Source organism: Nothobranchius furzeri, chromosome 12 (genome assembly GCF_043380555.1).
Source record: "Nothobranchius furzeri strain GRZ-AD chromosome 12, NfurGRZ-RIMD1, whole genome shotgun sequence".
NCBI lineage: Eukaryota > Metazoa > Chordata > Actinopteri > Cyprinodontiformes > Nothobranchiidae > Nothobranchius > Nothobranchius furzeri.
This window is the reverse complement of record NC_091752.1, coordinates 35,986,315-36,004,080: the sequence shown is the minus strand read 5'-3', so window position 1 is coordinate 36,004,080 and position 17,766 is coordinate 35,986,315. Positions and strand designations below refer to the sequence as shown.

Sequence of the window (17,766 nt, the reverse complement as noted above, 5' to 3'; positions counted from 1 at the left end):
CAGTCAGGTTTGTCTATTAAGGTCCTGCAGATGGTTTTATTGTTGCACATTTATTGCTTTTTTAACAGCCCCCCAGGCCTGGTAACTACCCCCACTCGCCGGTCCCTGGAAACCCCACTCCTCCTATGACCCCTGGGAGTAATATTGCTCCATATCTGTCGCCAAACCAGGATGTGAAGCCCCCGTTTCCACCTGACATGAAACCAAATATGACAACACTTCCGCCCCCTCCAAGTGAGTCCACCAACCGTTTTTAAGAAAATGAATTCACAACATATTTGTCTTTTTAAACTTTAACTTACCTCCTTTAGATAACCCTAATGAGGAGCTACGTCTGACGTTCCCAGTCAGGGATGGGGTAGTACTGGAGCCATTCCGCCTGGAGCATAACTTGGCTGTTAGTAACCACGTCTTCCACCTGCGGCCGTCCGTCCACCAGACCCTCATGTGGAGGTAGGACTATCACAGTTGCTTAGTGCTGCAAAACACAAGCTTAACTTTTTTATCTCTAACCACTTGGCTATGCTCACAGGTCAGACCTTGAACTGCAGTTTAAGTGCTACCACCATGAAGACCGGCAGATGAACACAAATTGGCCCGCCTCGGTCCAGGTCAGTGTCAACGCCACCCCACTGACCATCGAGAGGGGCGACAACAAAACCTCCCACAAACCGCTGCACCTGAAGCATGTGTGCCAACCAGGGAGGAACACCATCCAAATCACAGTCACCGCCTGCTGCTGTGTGAGTACACGCTGCGGAAACAGAAGCCTCAGCTGGGCCGAGTTACACACGGTTGATTTAACTCTGTAAATTATTGTGCAGATTAGACTCGGGGGTGAAGCTGTCTGTGCTGACTTTGTTTGTTTGTTTGCTGTTGTGTTGCTTCGCAGTCCCACCTGTTTGTGCTTCAGCTGGTCCACAGGCCATCTGTGCGCTCTGTCCTCCAGGGACTTCTGAAGAAGAGGCTCCTTCCTGCAGAACACTGCATCACCAAGAGTAAGGCTCGTTTTGTCTCTTAAGCCTGATTCATGCTTCTCCGTCTGCGTCAGTGCGGAGACACGCAACGCCATTATCCGTCCTTGCGTAGGGCTCCGGCAGGCACGCAAGTACGTACGGAGTCGAGCCCACTTTTTTAAACCTCCGTCGAACGAGACGGATTACGCAAGCTTGTGATTGGTCAGGACGCCGCTGTTGTTTACAGCGCCGCCATTGCAAAGAGAGCCGAGGATAACTAGCGGCAGACACGGAGAAGCTTGAAGAATACCTCGCGACAAAACTCTAAACCGTGACTGGAGGAGTGAAAAGATGCGCAGCAAGCGTTTTATTTGTGGACGGAACTGACAGGAAACGTGGGTTTAGAGGTGGGGAGCGCATGAAGAGGTGGAAGAATGAGAGACAAATATGTCCGTGTTAAAAGTCTCTTATATACACAAAAAACACAATATTAACACATGATCTTGGACCGATACATGACAGGATACCACAGAACAGCGCCACGCCCTCTGTTGTCCTGCCGGGCAATTGCTTTGCAACACTCTCCAGGAGACGGAGAAGTAAGAGAGCAAAACGCTTCCATCAATCCGTGCGTGTCTGTCCCTTGCGGAGCTGACGGAGAAGCATAAACCAGGCTTTAGTGTCGCTAATACAGTAATGTATCTTTGTTGTGTGAGCTCACACTACTTTCTCTTCATGTCAGTGCCCTTATTCTCAAAGAACATCTGTGCACAAAATAAAACTCTGAAATACTCCCTGTGTTTAGTTAAGAGGAATTTCAGCAGCGTGGTGGCTTCAGCAGGCAACGCCGCTCTTAACGGAGAGGACGGAGTGGAGCAGACGGCCATTAAAGTGTCGCTGAAATGTCCCATTACCTTCCGGCGCATCCAGCTACCCGCACGGGGGCACGACTGCAAACACGTGCAGGTACGTTTTAGCATTAAATGGCAAGAAATGGAAAAAGTAACAACACCAAGCATGTTGTTCTAATGGAGGTTTGGGATGTCGCCCTCTTTAGTGCTTTGATCTGGAGTCCTACCTGCAGCTGAACTGTGAGCGGGGGACGTGGAGGTGTCCTGTGTGCAAGTAAGTAAAAAAACTGTTTTTAAGGATTAAAAGGTTGAGTTGGTATTAAGAAATGTCATGTGTTAAATGTTTCTCTTGTTTAGTAAAACAGCCTTACTGGAAGGTCTGGAAGTTGACCAGTTCATGTGGGGGATTCTCAACGCCATCCAAAAGTCAGTTTCCTTTTTTTTCGCCTGCTGAATACATCATGCGGCTCATTTTCTTTCTGAATCAAGCACCTTCTTTTATCTCCTCCATCAGTTCTGAGTTTGAAGAGGTCACCATAGACCCAACATGTAGCTGGAGACCTGTTCCTATCAAGTCTGAGCTGCACATCAAAGAGGACCCCGACGGGCCTCTGGCCAAGCGCTTCAAGACCATGAGCCCGAGTCAGATGACCATGCCCAATGTGATGGACATGATTGCTCAGTTAGGGCCCGGTCCAGGACCAGGATCTGGACCAGGGCCAGGTCCAAGCCCATACCACCCTCACCCTGGTCAGCATCCCAGTGGCAACGGGGGAGATTACCCTGGAACAGGTAATGAAAGTGAAAGCTGGACGCTGAACTTCTTAAAATGATCAAAGATGTAACTTTGCCACACAATCTAGCAACATATAATAATCTGAATGTACCAAATAAAAATCAATAAGTGCTTTTGATTTTGTCTCTCAAGGCAACAGCTACCACACCCAAGGGAGCTTTGACTTCCCTAATGGGAATCATTCTGGAGGTAGTGGAGGTCCTCCTATGAATGATTTCATCCATGGGCCCCAGCTGTCCCACCCCCCCGATGGACCTGGTGGCCTCCTCTCCCAGGACAAACCCCTTAGCCACAGCATGACCGATGCAGTAAGTGGATTCAATTTGCCTCGGAAAACCATGAAACCAATAATTGTGCGACTTAAGTTTCCCTAAAACCCACACCTCTGCTGCTGCAGTAGATCTGTAGTGTAATGTTGTTACTGAGCTTGTAAAGACAACAGCAAAATGAGTGTGTCCACGTAAAGCCACAGATATTTTGTCTGAGCTAGGTGCAGCCTGAGCCTCTAGCCAGCATGTGAGCTCAGTCATGCCCACATGCTCTCATCACCGTAAAAGCTGCACATCTGCTAATCACAGCTTCCATTTAAAAAGGCCTGTTCCATATTATTCATGCTGGGACTCATTCCCCCTCCCCTCCTTGACAATCTGTCCTACCCTCCCTGTGTTTCTCACACGTTGCCTTTTTTCCTTTCTTTTCACTCTTCTCTTGCTTTCTGTTTGCGTCCTGCATCTGCAGATGTCCCATTCAGATCAGTCCCATAACTCCATGCAGCAGAGCTTGCATGCGTCTCCACACCCTGGCAGCCAAACAGGGCCGCAGTTGCATCACAGCGGCCAGCCATCGCAGCCGCCTCGCCAGCAGCAGCCCCAGCCTCAGCATCCTGGGCAGAGCAGTCACCCGCACAGCGATCTGAACTTTAACCCCTCCTCAGAAGGGCAGATGGGTCAGGGAGCCCAGGACATGCCCGAACCCTCGCTGGATGTAAGTGTATGCGCTTTGGGTGCCGTAAGCTACCAGTTACCAGCTACTTTTGTCTGCTGCAGCTGCTCTCGTCGCTTTGCTGTGTGCTCTGTTTGACCTTTTCTTCTGAGGAGCTGTGGTCAGTAAATGTGTCACCTCTCATTGCTTTCTCTGCCCCTCACCCACAGCTGCTTCCAGAGCTGGCCAATCCAGAAGAGTTACTCTCATACTTGGACCCTCCCGACCTCCCGGCCAACAGCAACGATGACCTTCTCTCTCTTTTTGAGAACAACTAGCCCCTTCCTGTTCCCCTTTTCTGCCCCGCATACCTTCTTCCACCTAAGGGAGTGGTCACATATTCGGCTGTCATCAGCGTGCTGTCAAGCAGCTTCCTGTCCTCATACACACGCGAACACACTTGAACTGTTTTCTCAGTAGTTGACGTGTGTTATGGAGCACAGCTGTGTGGGAACTCCAGGGGAAGGAATCGGGACAGCCTCTCATCTCTGCACTCCTTTTTATATATGTGTTTTGTTTTGTGTAAAGATTCTACGCACCAGTTCCACCTGCCTCTTGCTCAAAATGCACCATTTGCAGTCATGTCGGTGGGCACTAAATACACTCATGTGTGTATAAACATATATGATATTTGTGACTTTTCCATGGGAATCTGTGCAGCTATAATCATACACACCAACACAGAGAAGACAGGAACCTTGTGTTAGTTTTTGTTTGTTTGATTATAAATATAATTTCCTTGTGATGAAAGATGAGTCCAGGGGAGTAATCATTGTCTTGTAAGAGTGTTTTTATCCTTTATAAAATTTGTTCTTCCAAATCTTTGGCACATACTGTGCCCTTTGACCTCCCCAGATTTCCCAACGTGTGTGTGTGTGTGTTTTGTTTGCTTTTGAGCATAAAGAGAAAAACAGGATGTAGAGAAACATAAGAGACAGATAAGACTGAGCTGGAGATGACTTGATGGACTGATCCTAGCCATCTTCTCGTGTTAAACTCTGCACCATTTTAATCACAAGTGCATGTGTGCCAACAGATCCTGTTGAGTTTCTCCAGCTGAAATGTGCTCAAACAACTATTTATTATTTAATGTCAATTCTATCGTTAGTAAAATGTGTCTTCTTTGTTTAAGTCTTTGTCTCCCGTTTAAGTTACAAGCCTCCTACAGACATAAAAGAAAAGAAAAAAGAATAATTAGTGTGATCAGACACAATCTCCTTTTGTTGTGTTGGTCTGTCTTTTTACGTTTTTAAAGAGATGAACATATGACCTGTTTGTGATCCCAGATGTCTTTATATAGCCTTTTGTGAAAATTATGTGTGTACAGTCCTGTAGCTTTTACTGACAACTCCATGGTACTGTGTCTTCGTCGACCTCTGCACACACACACACACACACACACACACTTATGCGCGTGATCCCTGATAATCTTGGAATTATTTTGCAAATAAGATTTTTATTACTTTATTTATATATTTGTAACAATTGATTATCTTTAAATGATCTGTTTTTCCCTGTAAAAGAATATTATTATTGCTTAGAGGTCCAGAATTCACCTAAATGTTTTATTTTTATATCATTGGAAAGAGTGACCTCATCATCCTTATTTAAATTAGCATCTGATCGTGTTTTCCCTGCTTACATTTATATTTCCATCACATTTTCATATTTCAGACTGTCAGCCTGGTGTTTTTCGAATCGGTTTGATCAAATCTTCTACTCGTCGTCGAAGGAGTCTTCCCAATTTAATTTCATTTGGCTTTACCTGTCGTCGAGTCACGTTGCAGTTGAAGAGTCAGATGTTGTTTGTTTGTTTAAGACAATGCACTGCCGCATCGGGAGACTTTATTTCCCTACACAGTGTGTAAAATTCAATGTAACCTGTCACAGCATCACATCTTGTAACACAGTTTGTATTTTCCAGTTGCAGATGTTGGAAATTGAGTTGAGGATATTGTAAAATGAAATCTGGTTGCATTCACAAGCAGAGGATTTAGGGGTGGGGATGTGAGGGGATGTTTGTATATAATGTAAATGACAAATAGAGACACGTTAACAGAAATGTATTCATTTTCTCCAGTGGGAGTGTGCATAGTGTATTTAGAATTTGTAAAGCTTGCCTCTTCCTGTCGGACGTTGAATTGGGAAAACTCGGTCTGTGTTTGATCGCCTCTGTGCAGACTTGTTTAACCACGCCTGTTCATTTATGTAAGATAGTTTATGAAACCCTCACACTGTGTGGGTTCAGCAAAACAGAAAATCATTTTGCTTTGCGTAATATTAAACCTCTGTGTATTTCACTATTACCTGTGTACTTTTTAAAGGTGCTACACAAATTATCATGACCTTTTGAGGTATAATTGGGACTTGGAGACACTTGGCCTTAGGTGGCTAACGAGGGTTGTCTCTGAATTTACAGTTTGTAAAATAAAATAAAATAAAAACTTTTTGTCAAATTTATAATTTTTATGAAATGTGGCTAATCTGCTATAAAGGTACAATCTGAAGCAATTGGCACAAGTGGCAATTGTCTGGTTTTTGTACATTCTGTGTACAATCATTTCATATTCTAAACTGGTCAGAAGAACATTGTGATTTTTAGTCTTGCAAATCTGTATGTAGTTAGATGATGTGACATCCTAATATTTATCTAATAAATATGTATTCAGATGAAACACAGGTGCATGGCGTCTGGGTCTTTTTTGAGCCGTTAAAGCTGGGATACTTCATTTTAAAGTAACTTAAAAAGGCTTAAATGTGACTATCTGACCCTGTTCTATGATTAAATCTTTCAGAATTTGTATTTGCCCCTAAGTCTCTCTCCTAGCCTCTAAGGCAAAGCGAATCTTAAGTGGGCCTGGAGCGTTGACCAATAGATCTGCAATGGTGTGTCCACAAGAGGGAGCTGTCAGTCAGCTAGAATGCGCCCTGTTACCAGCATGCACTAAAGTGGAGCAACCAAAACAAGCATCAAACCAATCCCTTTACTGTCTTCTTCAAAGAAAATTGAAACTGTTTAATAGTCTTTCTGCAAAACTCACTTTCCATGCATATGAATGGTATGAGGGGTAGTTATTAGCTCCTTCCAAAAGGAGACAGGGAGCTATAGCCAAATCTCCTCTTGTTGTCATGCTATGGACCACAGCTGTAACACATACCAAATGCTTACCAAGCACTATTTTATTTTGTCCAACAACTAAAAACTAGATGCAACTACAGATTATGTAGTATGAAGAACAGTTTAAAATATTGATGTTTAGTAGACTAACTGCATATTTTATGGTGAACAAATATAAAAAGCTTTTTAACATTTTAAAGCCTGTTTTAAAATAGTGGTGTAATTTATAATAGTTTGTTCAAATATACTGTAGGGCCGGGGTGGACTGGTCAAATGAAGGTTCTGGAGAATTGCAGAATGGCGGGTCTGCTCCAGGCTGGTGGCCAGAGCATCCTTTGGTGACAGTGATCATCTTTGGGTCCTTTTGAAAAAGTAAAGACACAAAAAAGTGTTTTAAATGTAAGAATTAATTGTAGATTGATTTTATTTTAATGTTCATATCCTGAAAACGAAGCCACTTTCTCAAATTTCACAAAGAACTGCCACAATTTTTTTCATCTGTAGCCTAAAGTTTATGGATAAAAGACAAACTTTAGGACCGCATCAAACGAGTAATCACTTTGAATATTTATTTACTAAATTATTTATTAATTTATTTATTCCTTCATTCGTCGTCCCCCCATCCCCCCCCCCCCCCCCCCCCCCCCCCCTGTTCAAATCTACTTTACTCTGCTATTTGCCACTTCTTTACTGGAAAACATGTTCTGGTACTTTTCCAAGCAGGAAAACTTCTGAATGATATTTGTTGCACTTACTTCCTGTTTCACCGTGGCAAATCCTAAAGCGCAGACACTTTTCTTTAAAAATAAAAGCATGAAAAAAAACTTTTGATTTTGCTTGACATATAAAGACCTACAGTCAGAAATGGTTATAGAAAAAAGTACAAGTTTCTTTAAGATGTTCGTTTAAAACGTGCCCGATTAATTATAGCTGCAAATCTGACACACTCACTTTGGATATACCTTTGTTTTGAAATTAAGCTTCACTCAAAACTCTTTTCGCTATTCCGCATGATACATTAGTTCATGTAACAGTTTATTTATATGGGGTTCAAACTAAGTTTTAAATTACGAACTCCTGAAATGAAAGGCCCAAAATATGTATCTCCATGTTTGAAATCAAATAATTGCATTGCTTCAATTTAATTGTCGAAATCGTACGAAAACGTCCACGAGAAGCGATGAACTATGTAAAGGATCCATATTACACATATAACAAAAATCGTGTTGTAAAATTGGATATTTTAAGAACAGAAAGATACGTGTATACCGATGTTTGGTAAAAAGCGTATCGAGCTCTGTTGCAGGCGCAGTCCGCTCCGAAAACGAAAGTGTGACGTCAGTGTGTGTTATCGCCAGACGTCAACTTTGATCAGAGCTGCGGACATGTTCCAGGCTAAAGGTAAGTTGTTGTTGATTTTATAACTCAGGTTATTCACAATCGATCAGTGAACTCTGTTTGTTGTGTGTTTGTTTAGGTGAGGGGGTTATATATCCGCCATCAGTGTAGTTCTTGTTCATATTTAAACAAGTAATTGACTATTAATAACCTCCCTAATATCAGGGCAGCGTTTAATACTGAATACGTTATTCTTAGTGTTTCTTGCTCAAAATATAACTTTATAAAACATTTTATTTACAGTAATAAGGTCTCCAAACTATTGAGTACACAATGTGCTAACATACAAAATTCAAATATTCAACAAAAACAATTCACATCCAGCTGTTGCTTTAGTGTTTGTTTACATAGATGACACAAAGGTGTTTTATACAGCTGAGTTGACCTGTGTCTATGTGGATTAGGCGTGTGCGTGTGTGTGTGTGTGTGTGTGTGTGTGTGTGTGTGTGTGTGTGTGTGTGTGTGTGTGTGTATTTAGAAAATGTTTTATCATGCAGCAGGTTGAGACATTTGGCCTATAAACATACATTTTTTTCCAGGTATGATGAATTTGAAGGAGTACTTCCAACGGATCGGTTTCCATGGCCGTTATGATAAAGTGGATCTCCCAACCCTGACGTTGATCCACAAACTGCACGTCATGTCAATTCCTTTTGAAAACCTCAGCATTCACTGTGGTGAGAGGATCACCATGGATCTGGAGCTGATTTTCAATAAGATTGTGAGGAGTTGTCGGGGAGGCTGGTGCCTGGAGAACAACTTCCTGTTTGGGTGGGTGCTGAGAGAGATGGGCTTCAGTGCCATGACGTTGAGCTCTAGAGTTTTCAACAGTATGCTTGGTGACTTTGGTCCTCTTGATTCTCATCTCATTCACAAAATCATCATTGATGAGAAGGCTTACATAGCTGATGTCAGCTTTGGGGTGTCGTCACAGATACGGGAGCCGCTGGAGCTCATTTCAGGAAATTATCAAATCCAAGCCGCAGGAGTGTTTCGTCTCATTGACAAGGGGAACATCTGGGTTCTGGAGAAGACAGGTAGAAAGCAAGAAGTTCTCAATGCAGAATTTGCCACATCCAGCCTCGTGAACAGGAAGGAGACTAAGCAGATCTACTGCTTCACCCTGGAGCCACGCGAGTCAGAATATTTTATCGATAAAAGCAACAGACTTCAGACAGATCCTGCCTCGCTCTTCACTAATAAGTCCATCTGCTCGCTGCAGACGCCATCAGGATTCAGGGCTCTGATTGGCTGGACCTTCAGCGAGGTCACATTCAAACCCCATAAAGGTGTCGATGTCTTATACATGAGAAACACAACTGATGATGAGATAGAGCAAGTTCTGAAGGAACTGTTTGGTATAAAGTTGCAGAGAAAACTGAAACCTGTTAGCAACAAAACATTCTACACACTCTAAAACACTCTTAAAACTACTTTAACACGTTATTAGTTATATTTATATTCCTGTGTAGCATAACTAAAACATTACCATGATGAACACATCTGTATTTATTGTCAATTTATCAAGGTCTTATTAACTGTGCTCATCATGGATCGTCCATAATGAACACCATGTTCAGGCATAAAGGTGTCCATGTGTCCTCTTGGCACCAGGATACCTTAGGCCGCAGCTCAATAATGATCATCTTTGTTGTCATCCCACCTGATCTACTGCCGCATATATTGTACACTCGGTTGAAGAGAGGAGCGGAGCTGTAAACTGGCCACTATCTGGTGGTGAGTTTGCTTCGATTGTGGGGGAGGATGCCAGTCAGACCTGGCAGGCCCAAACATATTGTGAAGGTCTGCTGGGAATGTCTAGCGAAGTCTCCTGTCAGAAGGAACTTCAATTCCCACCTCCAACAGAATGTCCAAAATGTTCCAGGGGAGGCAGGGGATTTTGAGTCCTAGTAGGCCATGTTCCATGCCTACATTGTAAAAGCAGGTGACCGGAACTGCGGCAGCAGGGTTGTTGGTGCCTGTAGTTGCGGCAACGACTCAAGCCCATTGGTAGACTCCGGCTGTTAGGTATGTCAAGCTGAAGAAAAAGTCCTATTGCATCTTTTTGGCCTGTGGGACCCCAGAGGCAGCTGATAGTTACCTGCAGTCCAAGTGGAGTGCGGCCCGGGTGGTTGCAGAGGCAAAAACCTGGACGTGGGAGGAGTTAAGTGAGACCATGGAGCAAGATTTTGTATGACTTCAAGGAGATTCTGGTCCACCATCAGCCTCAGGAGGGGAAAGCAGTGAGCTACCAACACTGTTGTAGTGGTGACGGTGTGCTGCTGACCTCGACTCAGGACGTTGTGGGTCAGTAAACAGAGTACTTTGAAGACCTCCTAAATCCCACCGGCAGATCTGCCCAGAGTTCGTAAAGGCTGGATGTTGTAGGACTGTGTTGGCTGAATAGGAATTCTGCTATATTGTGTGGACATTGGGGGCAGTTCCACTGAACTGGCAGATTGGGTTGGGGGTAGAGTGTGTTCCAACTACAGGGGAATCATACTCCTGAGCCTCCCTAGTAAAGTCTATTTAGTGGTTCTGGAAAGAAGGGCCCGTTGGATTGTCGAACCTTGGATTCAGGAGGAGCAATATGGTCTTCGTCCTGGCCGTGGAACACTGGACCAGCTCTATACCCTTAGGAGGGTCCTGGAAGGTGCGTGGGAGTTTGCCCAACCAATCTACATGTTTTGTGGATTTGGAAAAAGGTTTTCAACCACAACCCTTGGGGGGCCCTTTGGGGGCTTACCAGGCCCTCTAATACGGCTGTTAGGTCCCTGTACAACCGGTGTCAAAGCTTGGCTAACAGTGAGAGTTGGACTCCACCAAGGCTGCCGTTTGTCATCGATTCTGTTCATAACTTTTATGGACAGGATTTTTAGGCACAGCCACGGTGTTGAGGGAATCCATTTTGGTGGCCTGAGGATCAAGTCCCTGCATTTTGCAGATGATGTGGTTGGCTTCATCAAAATTTCTCCGGCTTTCACAGCAGCAGTTTTCAGCTGACTGGGAAGCAGCTGGGATGAGAATCAGCTCCTCTAAATCTGATAAAGGGTAGAATGCCTTCTCCAAGTCAGGAATGAGGTCCTGCCTCAAGTGGAGGAGTTTAAGTATCTCAGGCTCTTGTTCAATAGTGAGGAAAAGATGGAGCATGAAATCGATAAGAAGATAGGTGCTGCATCTGCAGTGATGCGGGCGTTGTACCGATCTGTTGTGGTGGAGAGAGCTGACCCGGAAGGCAAAGCTCTTGATTTACTGGTCGATTTACATTCCTACCCTCACCTATGGTCACAAGCTTTTGGTACAGACCAAAAGAATGAGACTGCAGATACAAGCGGCCGAAATGAGTATTCTGCGCAGGGTTTCTGGGCTCTCCTTTAGAGATAGGGTGGGAAGCTCAGTCATCCAGGATGGGCTCGGAGTAGACCCACTGCTCCTCGAGAGGAGCCAGTTGAGGTGGCTCGGACATCTGATTAGGATGCCTCCTGGACACCTCCCGGATGAGGTTTTCCGGGCACATCCAACCAAGAGGAGACCTAAAGGAAGACCCGGGCACTCTGGAGAGACTATGTTTCTCTGCTGGCCAGGGCATGACTTGGGATTACCCCAGAAGAGCTGACCAAAGTGGCTGGGGAGAGAGAAGTCTGGGCCTCTGGACTTAGGCTGCTGCCCCCGCGACCCGACTCCGGATAAGTGGACAAAAATGAATGGAGGGATTAAAGTCTTACTAGTATTTTGTTTATTTACTCTTAAAAAAGTGTCAAAATTAAATCTGTTAATTGTGCATTATGAAGTAAAAAAAAATAATAATAAGCCTGTTCAGTAATTACCGTAGTATAAAGTATCCTTTATTCATTTTTTTTTGTGACATAAATAGTATTTAGGGTCCAGGTCTCACTCCACTCCAGTTGGTGGCAGTAATGCTCCAAGAAGAACAAGAAGAAAGAAAAGTTCTAGTCTTTGTTTTTAATCATAGATGCTTATTTACACATCTATATTTTTAATCCTCTTGGGAATCATAATATTAAGGTGATGAAATGAGGAGGCATTTTAAAAGTGACAATTGTTACTTAGTAGAAACATCTACTGAATTATTTCAAAATAAAATGCTTATGACATTTTGATATAAGCAACAGGGAAACTTGCTCTAACAGTATTTTACTCCTTTTATTTAGCTAAAAACAATTAAAAACCCTTTTAAGGAAAAAAACTGTGATATTAAGGCAGTTTCGAAAAAATCACCCAACAGTGGCAAAATTGATGCTATAATCCCAGTTTGCTGTGTAAAAAACACAATGTTATTTAATTATGAGCAAAACATATCAAAGAAATAATAAATGTGGGGGAAAAACATTTATTTTCATGTACCTGAATTTTACTTTTTTTAATTATCATTGTCTAAGTGTGTTATTGGTCTTTGATCTAATAACTAATTAATTTATGTTTGATTAGAAATTATAGGCTGGTAAAATTTTGTAACTAAGTAAATATATTTATTAACTATTATTAATTTATGAATTAAATCTCTCATCTACTGTGTATGTAGTTCATCCCGTGGCCACTAGATCTGATATGTTTATAAGGCTGCAGCTTTAGCTGCTAATATATTCCTTATGAGCTTTCTCATTGGAATTCCTTTCTTTTGTTACTGATATTATTTAGAAAAGAGTATGGGCCGTTCCGAACAAGTATTTTGGAACAAATAAGGTCAAAGAAATGTAATTCAAAATACTTCATAAATCTTATCCTGCAAATAATTATACGTTTAAGAGTGATATTGATGTGAACTGCTGTTTTTGTGGAAGCCACCCTGAAACTGTTCAGCACCTCTTTTAGATGTGTTCACATGCTACAATGTTTTGTACAAACTTTAGCAGCTTTATTATTGGAGCACTTCATTTTTAAATGGGAAGATGTAATATTTTTTCGCAAGAACAGAAAGGAAGATATACGTAATTCATGTGTTTCTTATTGCTTCTTGTATTGTTCAGCACTTGGACATCCGATAAGGTTCTGGAAGGGGCTTCATAAATAAAGTGAAATGAAATGAAGAAGAGTATATAAAAATATGAAAAAGTTGCTAAGTATCCCTTTTAAATTATTCTTTTTTTTTACCATCCATCCATCCATCCATTTTTCCCCCAGCCACTTGGGCCAGCTCTTCTGGGGGGATCCCAAAGGGTTCAGCAGCAAAACAACAAACTGCATGCATGCAGTTTCTCAGTGACTTTAAAACATCACCACCACCATAAAACTTTTTCTGATGCTCCAAATACAGAATAACATCCCTTACCAGGGTTTTTTGAATAAATAAAAATTCAGAAAATAAGTTTAAATGTTAAATAATAGTTAACATCACTTAAATGCAACAGCAAATTCTCTCATTGCTACTGAACATTTTCTCCACTTATGTGGTTATGATATAAGGCTGTTGCTGTAATTGGGAAGTGTACTGTGCTGGGCCTAACTAGGAGAATATTAAGATTTTCTGAGGGAAAGAGAAAAACAATTGTCTACCTTTCAGAAGATTAACTGGCAAAAAAAAACTACATGGAAAATATGTGAAAATGTTTGGTTTTAACCCCAAATTGAACACGTTTACCTAGATCTTAAAAAGCAGCTCAGATGATGAAACTGCAACTATGATTCTGATGACAAGCTAACAAATTGAACTAGCTCCTCTTAAGATAACTGGCTATCAGAGCTTCTGACTGACATTTTATGTGAAGCAGCAAATCAACTATCCTGATAACAAGGTTATAAAAGCTCATGAATGAAAAATCACTTTGATGTGTGGGGGAACTTTTCCAGGCCCTCTTTAGCAGGGTGGGACTGGGAGGAGAGTGCTGTAGCCTTTTAGCTGGAAGCTAATCAGAGCCTGGGGCTAACATCACCACCCGTGGAACACTAGCGACATGGAGGTAGGTGGGTTGGTTCACCGGCACGTGTCGGAGTCAGCCCGGTTATTATCAGCTGCTTAACGACACCGAGCGGACTCACGTTCACGTTTGAAAGCAGAGCTGATTCCAGAAAACTCAGCACAAAGTGCGTTCGTTGCTCTGAGCCAGCATGACGAACAAGAGAAGCGAGTGGCAGCGGAAAGCGGGGGCGGAGCAGAGATAGTGGAATTTTCAACTACCCCTGACTGCATCCCGGAGATTGGGGCGGGGCTAAATGTGGGCGGGGTCAAACGTTTAGAGGTGGGCGAAGACAACTATTTGACTCCTGCGTCCTGCCCCACTCTCAATGGGATCAGGAAACCCCCATGCTATATGTGTGTGTGCAATGCTGTGACAGGTGTCGGGACAGAGGGAAGTAGCTGCCAAAATGGAGGTAAGCTAGGATTTTTCTTTCACTGTTTTAACAATATCGAGGACCAATGTTGGGCGAACGTTTTATAAACTTGGAAATTAAAGTTTTTTTTCCCATTATGAGTTTTGATGATACATATAGCCTATTTTACACATGCGGGGCGACTTACTTTTGAGGAGAAATATTTACAGGGTTCCCACGGAGTCTTAAAAGCATTGAATTTATGAATTTGAAAGTAATACCTTTAAAAGACTGGAGAAACCCTTCAATTTTGGCATCTGGGTCTTAAAATTTGTGTTGGATGTAAGTTTTCTGTACTGCCTTTTTCTTCTGAAGTTCATCAAAATATTCCAAACAAGTGATGACACCAAGAGAAGCACTATTTTTAGACATTTATTTCAATTTTGTGTCTTTACAGTTTGCACTGTTGCTTTTATACAATAGAAATACTGCAAGAAATTAGGGTAATAAAATTAGCAATAATAAAAAAAATGTCTTAAAATTAAACTAAAATATAGGCAACAAAAATTATTAAGGTTCTAATGTCAAACCAGATCGGTTATATTTTTAACCATTTGTTTAAAAATATAACTGATCTTCTACCAAGTGCCCACCCAGTGTTTTGTCAAAATATATTGGTAAAGTTGTATAGATAAATAAATGAAATTAGTTCAATAATTTTATTTTATTTACTTTTTTGCTGATAGTGCCGTGAAATAGGTATTAATTTTCCATATGGCTTTAGAAAGATCTTAAACAGACTTAAATTTAAGTTGAAGAAACCTGTAGGAACACTTTTATAGCTTTGGGGAGATATGTTGTGTAGTCATGATTACTTTTTGGTGGAAAATATATTTTACGGGGGGAAATATGTTAGTTTTTTAAGCTTTTTATGTTCATATCTGAGTTCTACACCTGATGGGCTTTATTATTATGGTTAGAGTGCTAATCTGATATGTGTAATTATATAAACGTTTTGCTTAGTCAAGTGTCAACAGAATAACATGAATGTTTTCATAGTGAATGAATGTTGTCATTGTATCACCAAGGTCTGAGGAAGACAGAGTGCAGGCACGAAAAAGACGGAGAGAGGAAAGAGTAAAACAGGTGAGAGACAATTTGATTATTTCTTGTAGTTTAACTGTTGCTTGCAGACTAAAGCATAATTCCTTCACTTATTTCAGGGCCTGGAAGTGGTCCCTCCTAAGAAGTCCTGCCATACTGAATTAGTCTGTGCAGCATCAGGTATTGTTCAAACAAGTATTATTGTACACAACCCCCTAGGTTGTCGAAATGGGATGTGGGAAGATTCAAGATTCAACCTTTTGTCATATGCACAGCTAGAAAAACACGCTTTCTGCACAATGAAATTGTTACTTTGCCAAGATTAGAAAATTAAGACCGTTCCAGACAGATCACTTTTTTTTTCAAAGCAAGTTTTTCAGTCATTTCTCTATTTTCATTAAACCAGAATACTAAGCAGCTGATCTTTTTTACAACTTGCATCGTTAATATGCTTTTTATGAACCACAATCTTTTTCCTTTCTAGCAGAGGCTGAGAACTTGCTGGAACTGGACTTTTCTTGTGTCATTGTTTCTTCTCCAACCTCTATTTTAATTAGAGGTGTCAAATAATTCCATTACTTGCATTTAATTTTTTACAGCCATGATTAACGTGTTATATATTTTAATTATGTTTATCATTTTTAATCTACTGCTTCTTTATGGGACTTTTAAATAAACCAATTTCTTTTCTTGTTCTTGAAGGGTTGATGTAAACTCATAAGTTGAAGGGTTGACGTTACAGTGACAAGACCGGTGAGAGATTAGCTGCAGCAGTGTTTATTTCAGCGACCTTGTTATCTTTACTCTGTTTTTTTTTCACCCTTCTTGCAACTTTTTCCAAAGTTATTGTTACCATTTGGATGTAATGGGTGTGTCGCTGAGTATCAAGGCTGCTGACAGCTTCTCTCCCGTATCAGACGCACATCCGTGCTGCAGTTTGGAAAGACCACAGCATCAGCTGTTTGGCTAGCTGTTAGCATTGAAAATAAGGCTTATATTATGTACAGTTATTAGATTAAATTGAAAGATTAGATTACTTTCAGATCATACATAATTAATGTAAAATATGTTTTTAATCTCTTGACAGCAGTAATTTTAATGTCTTTATTTTTGATTAGGAGAATTCTCTGCTTGAGGACACCTTTGAGGCAGCAAGGTGGTGTACCACAAGGTCCTTCAAAGGAAGCCTTTCCCTTCCCCAGGTCATCACCATGGACAGGGAAGCTTGCCGGAGGGCAGTGGAGAGGTTATGCTTCTGTGATGGCCTGGATGAAGAGGAGATGAACGATTGCAGGGAACCGTTCCTGTTCATGTTTAGTTTTCAGTCAGACTATGAGGAGTTCTGCAGAGAAATTGAGGAAAAAAGGAAGATGAAGGTGTTTTCTGGTTTTGAAATGCCATAGTACAGCGGTGTCACAGTTTTTGCAATTCTTTTTCCTCCTCACATTGTTTTTTTGGAGGTTCTCTTGTTTTTTGTGTGCTTTTTGGTTCATTTGTTTGTACTTTTTTTTATTCCTGTGTTGGCTGTTGTTTGCTCTATTAAATTTACCTTTTTTGAAAAATTTAGTCTGCATTCTTTTGTGTCTCACACAATGTCTCACCACCCCGCCTCAAACCCTGGCGTGTTTTAAGAAGTATCAGCACAATTTAAGTCTCTGTTCCTCTTAATGTAGCAGATATAACTGAGTGTACAACAAATGTGCCCGTGTCTGTACTGCTTTACACTCACTTGGGAAATGACTATTAAAATAAAGGCAGCATTGATAAAATCAACTATTAAAATGGTTTTGACAGGTTCAAAGAATAGTCTTATAAATGCTTGAACCTTTTATAGAGGTACCAAAAGTATAGCTAAAAGACACAAATACCTATGTGCTATAAATACACATACCATACAAAAGTAGAAAAAAGAATAAAAATATCAGAACAGATTGGATCAAAAATGGTGCCTGTAATTATCTGCTCTTTAAAATTATCATGACATCCAGCAAACAAGTCATTTGATTACCAATGTTATGCTTTACATGGGTTTTGTGGGTTTTTAGGGCTTTCTAATCCTTAGAAAGGGGCTACTCGCAGTTTCCTGGTTCCATTGAGAGAGGGGCAGGAGTCAAATAGTTGTCTCCACCCACCTCTAAACGTTTAACCCCGCCCACATTTAGCCCCGCCCCGATCTCCGGGATGCAGCCAGGGGCTACTCGGAATTTTGGGGTAAGGGTCTACGTAGGGGGCGGGCGTATTACGTGAACGGACCCATCTGATTGGCAGCAATATCAGAAGGGCTACATTTGA

The 17,766-nt window shown here is 41.5% G+C and overlaps 2 protein-coding genes and 1 long non-coding RNA gene across 10 annotated transcripts in view; all 3 read left to right on the top strand.

Moving 5' to 3' along the window:
• Positions 1-6,263, top strand: part of zmiz1a (zinc finger, MIZ-type containing 1a) — a 153,951-nt gene extending 147,688 nt beyond the window's left edge. For 7 of the 8 annotated variants that reach the window (XM_054737674.2, XM_054737675.2, XM_054737676.2 and 4 more), the window contains 11 exons: positions 69-234; positions 312-453; positions 533-743; positions 893-998; positions 1,762-1,922; positions 2,014-2,081; positions 2,165-2,233; positions 2,322-2,599; positions 2,736-2,911; positions 3,342-3,587; positions 3,755-6,263. In XM_054737674.2, the coding sequence (XP_054593649.1) occupies positions 69-234; positions 312-453; positions 533-743; positions 893-998; positions 1,762-1,922; positions 2,014-2,081; positions 2,165-2,233; positions 2,322-2,599; positions 2,736-2,911; positions 3,342-3,587; positions 3,755-3,862 (1,731 nt within the window). In that variant the 3' untranslated portion in view covers positions 3,863-6,263. The remainder of the gene's footprint in view (positions 1-68; positions 235-311; positions 454-532; positions 744-892; positions 999-1,761; positions 1,923-2,013; positions 2,082-2,164; positions 2,234-2,321; positions 2,600-2,735; positions 2,912-3,341; positions 3,588-3,754) is intronic. The other variant, XM_054737677.2, reaches the window with a different exon arrangement.
• Positions 6,264-8,611: 2,348 nt separating this feature from the next.
• On the top strand, positions 8,612-12,484 carry LOC107373583 (arylamine N-acetyltransferase, pineal gland isozyme NAT-10-like). Its single transcript, XM_054737671.2, has one exon. It carries the CDS (start codon positions 8,642-8,644, stop codon positions 9,515-9,517), a length of 876 nt encoding a protein of 291 aa, XP_054593646.2. The 5' UTR covers positions 8,612-8,641; the 3' UTR covers positions 9,518-12,484.
• Positions 12,485-14,368: 1,884 nt separating this feature from the next.
• LOC129160673 (uncharacterized) lies at positions 14,369-15,821 on the top strand. Its single transcript, XR_011515600.1, has 3 exons — positions 14,369-14,430; positions 15,459-15,516; positions 15,594-15,821. It is a non-coding gene; the product is annotated as an uncharacterized lncRNA (long non-coding RNA).
• Positions 15,822-17,766: the final 1,945 nt, after the last annotated feature.

Excerpts from the sequence above, each read along its gene's own strand:
- LOC107373583 (XM_054737671.2), top strand. The coding sequence starts at position 8,642 with ATGATGAATTTGAAGGAGTACTTCCAACGGATCGGTTTCCATGGCCGT.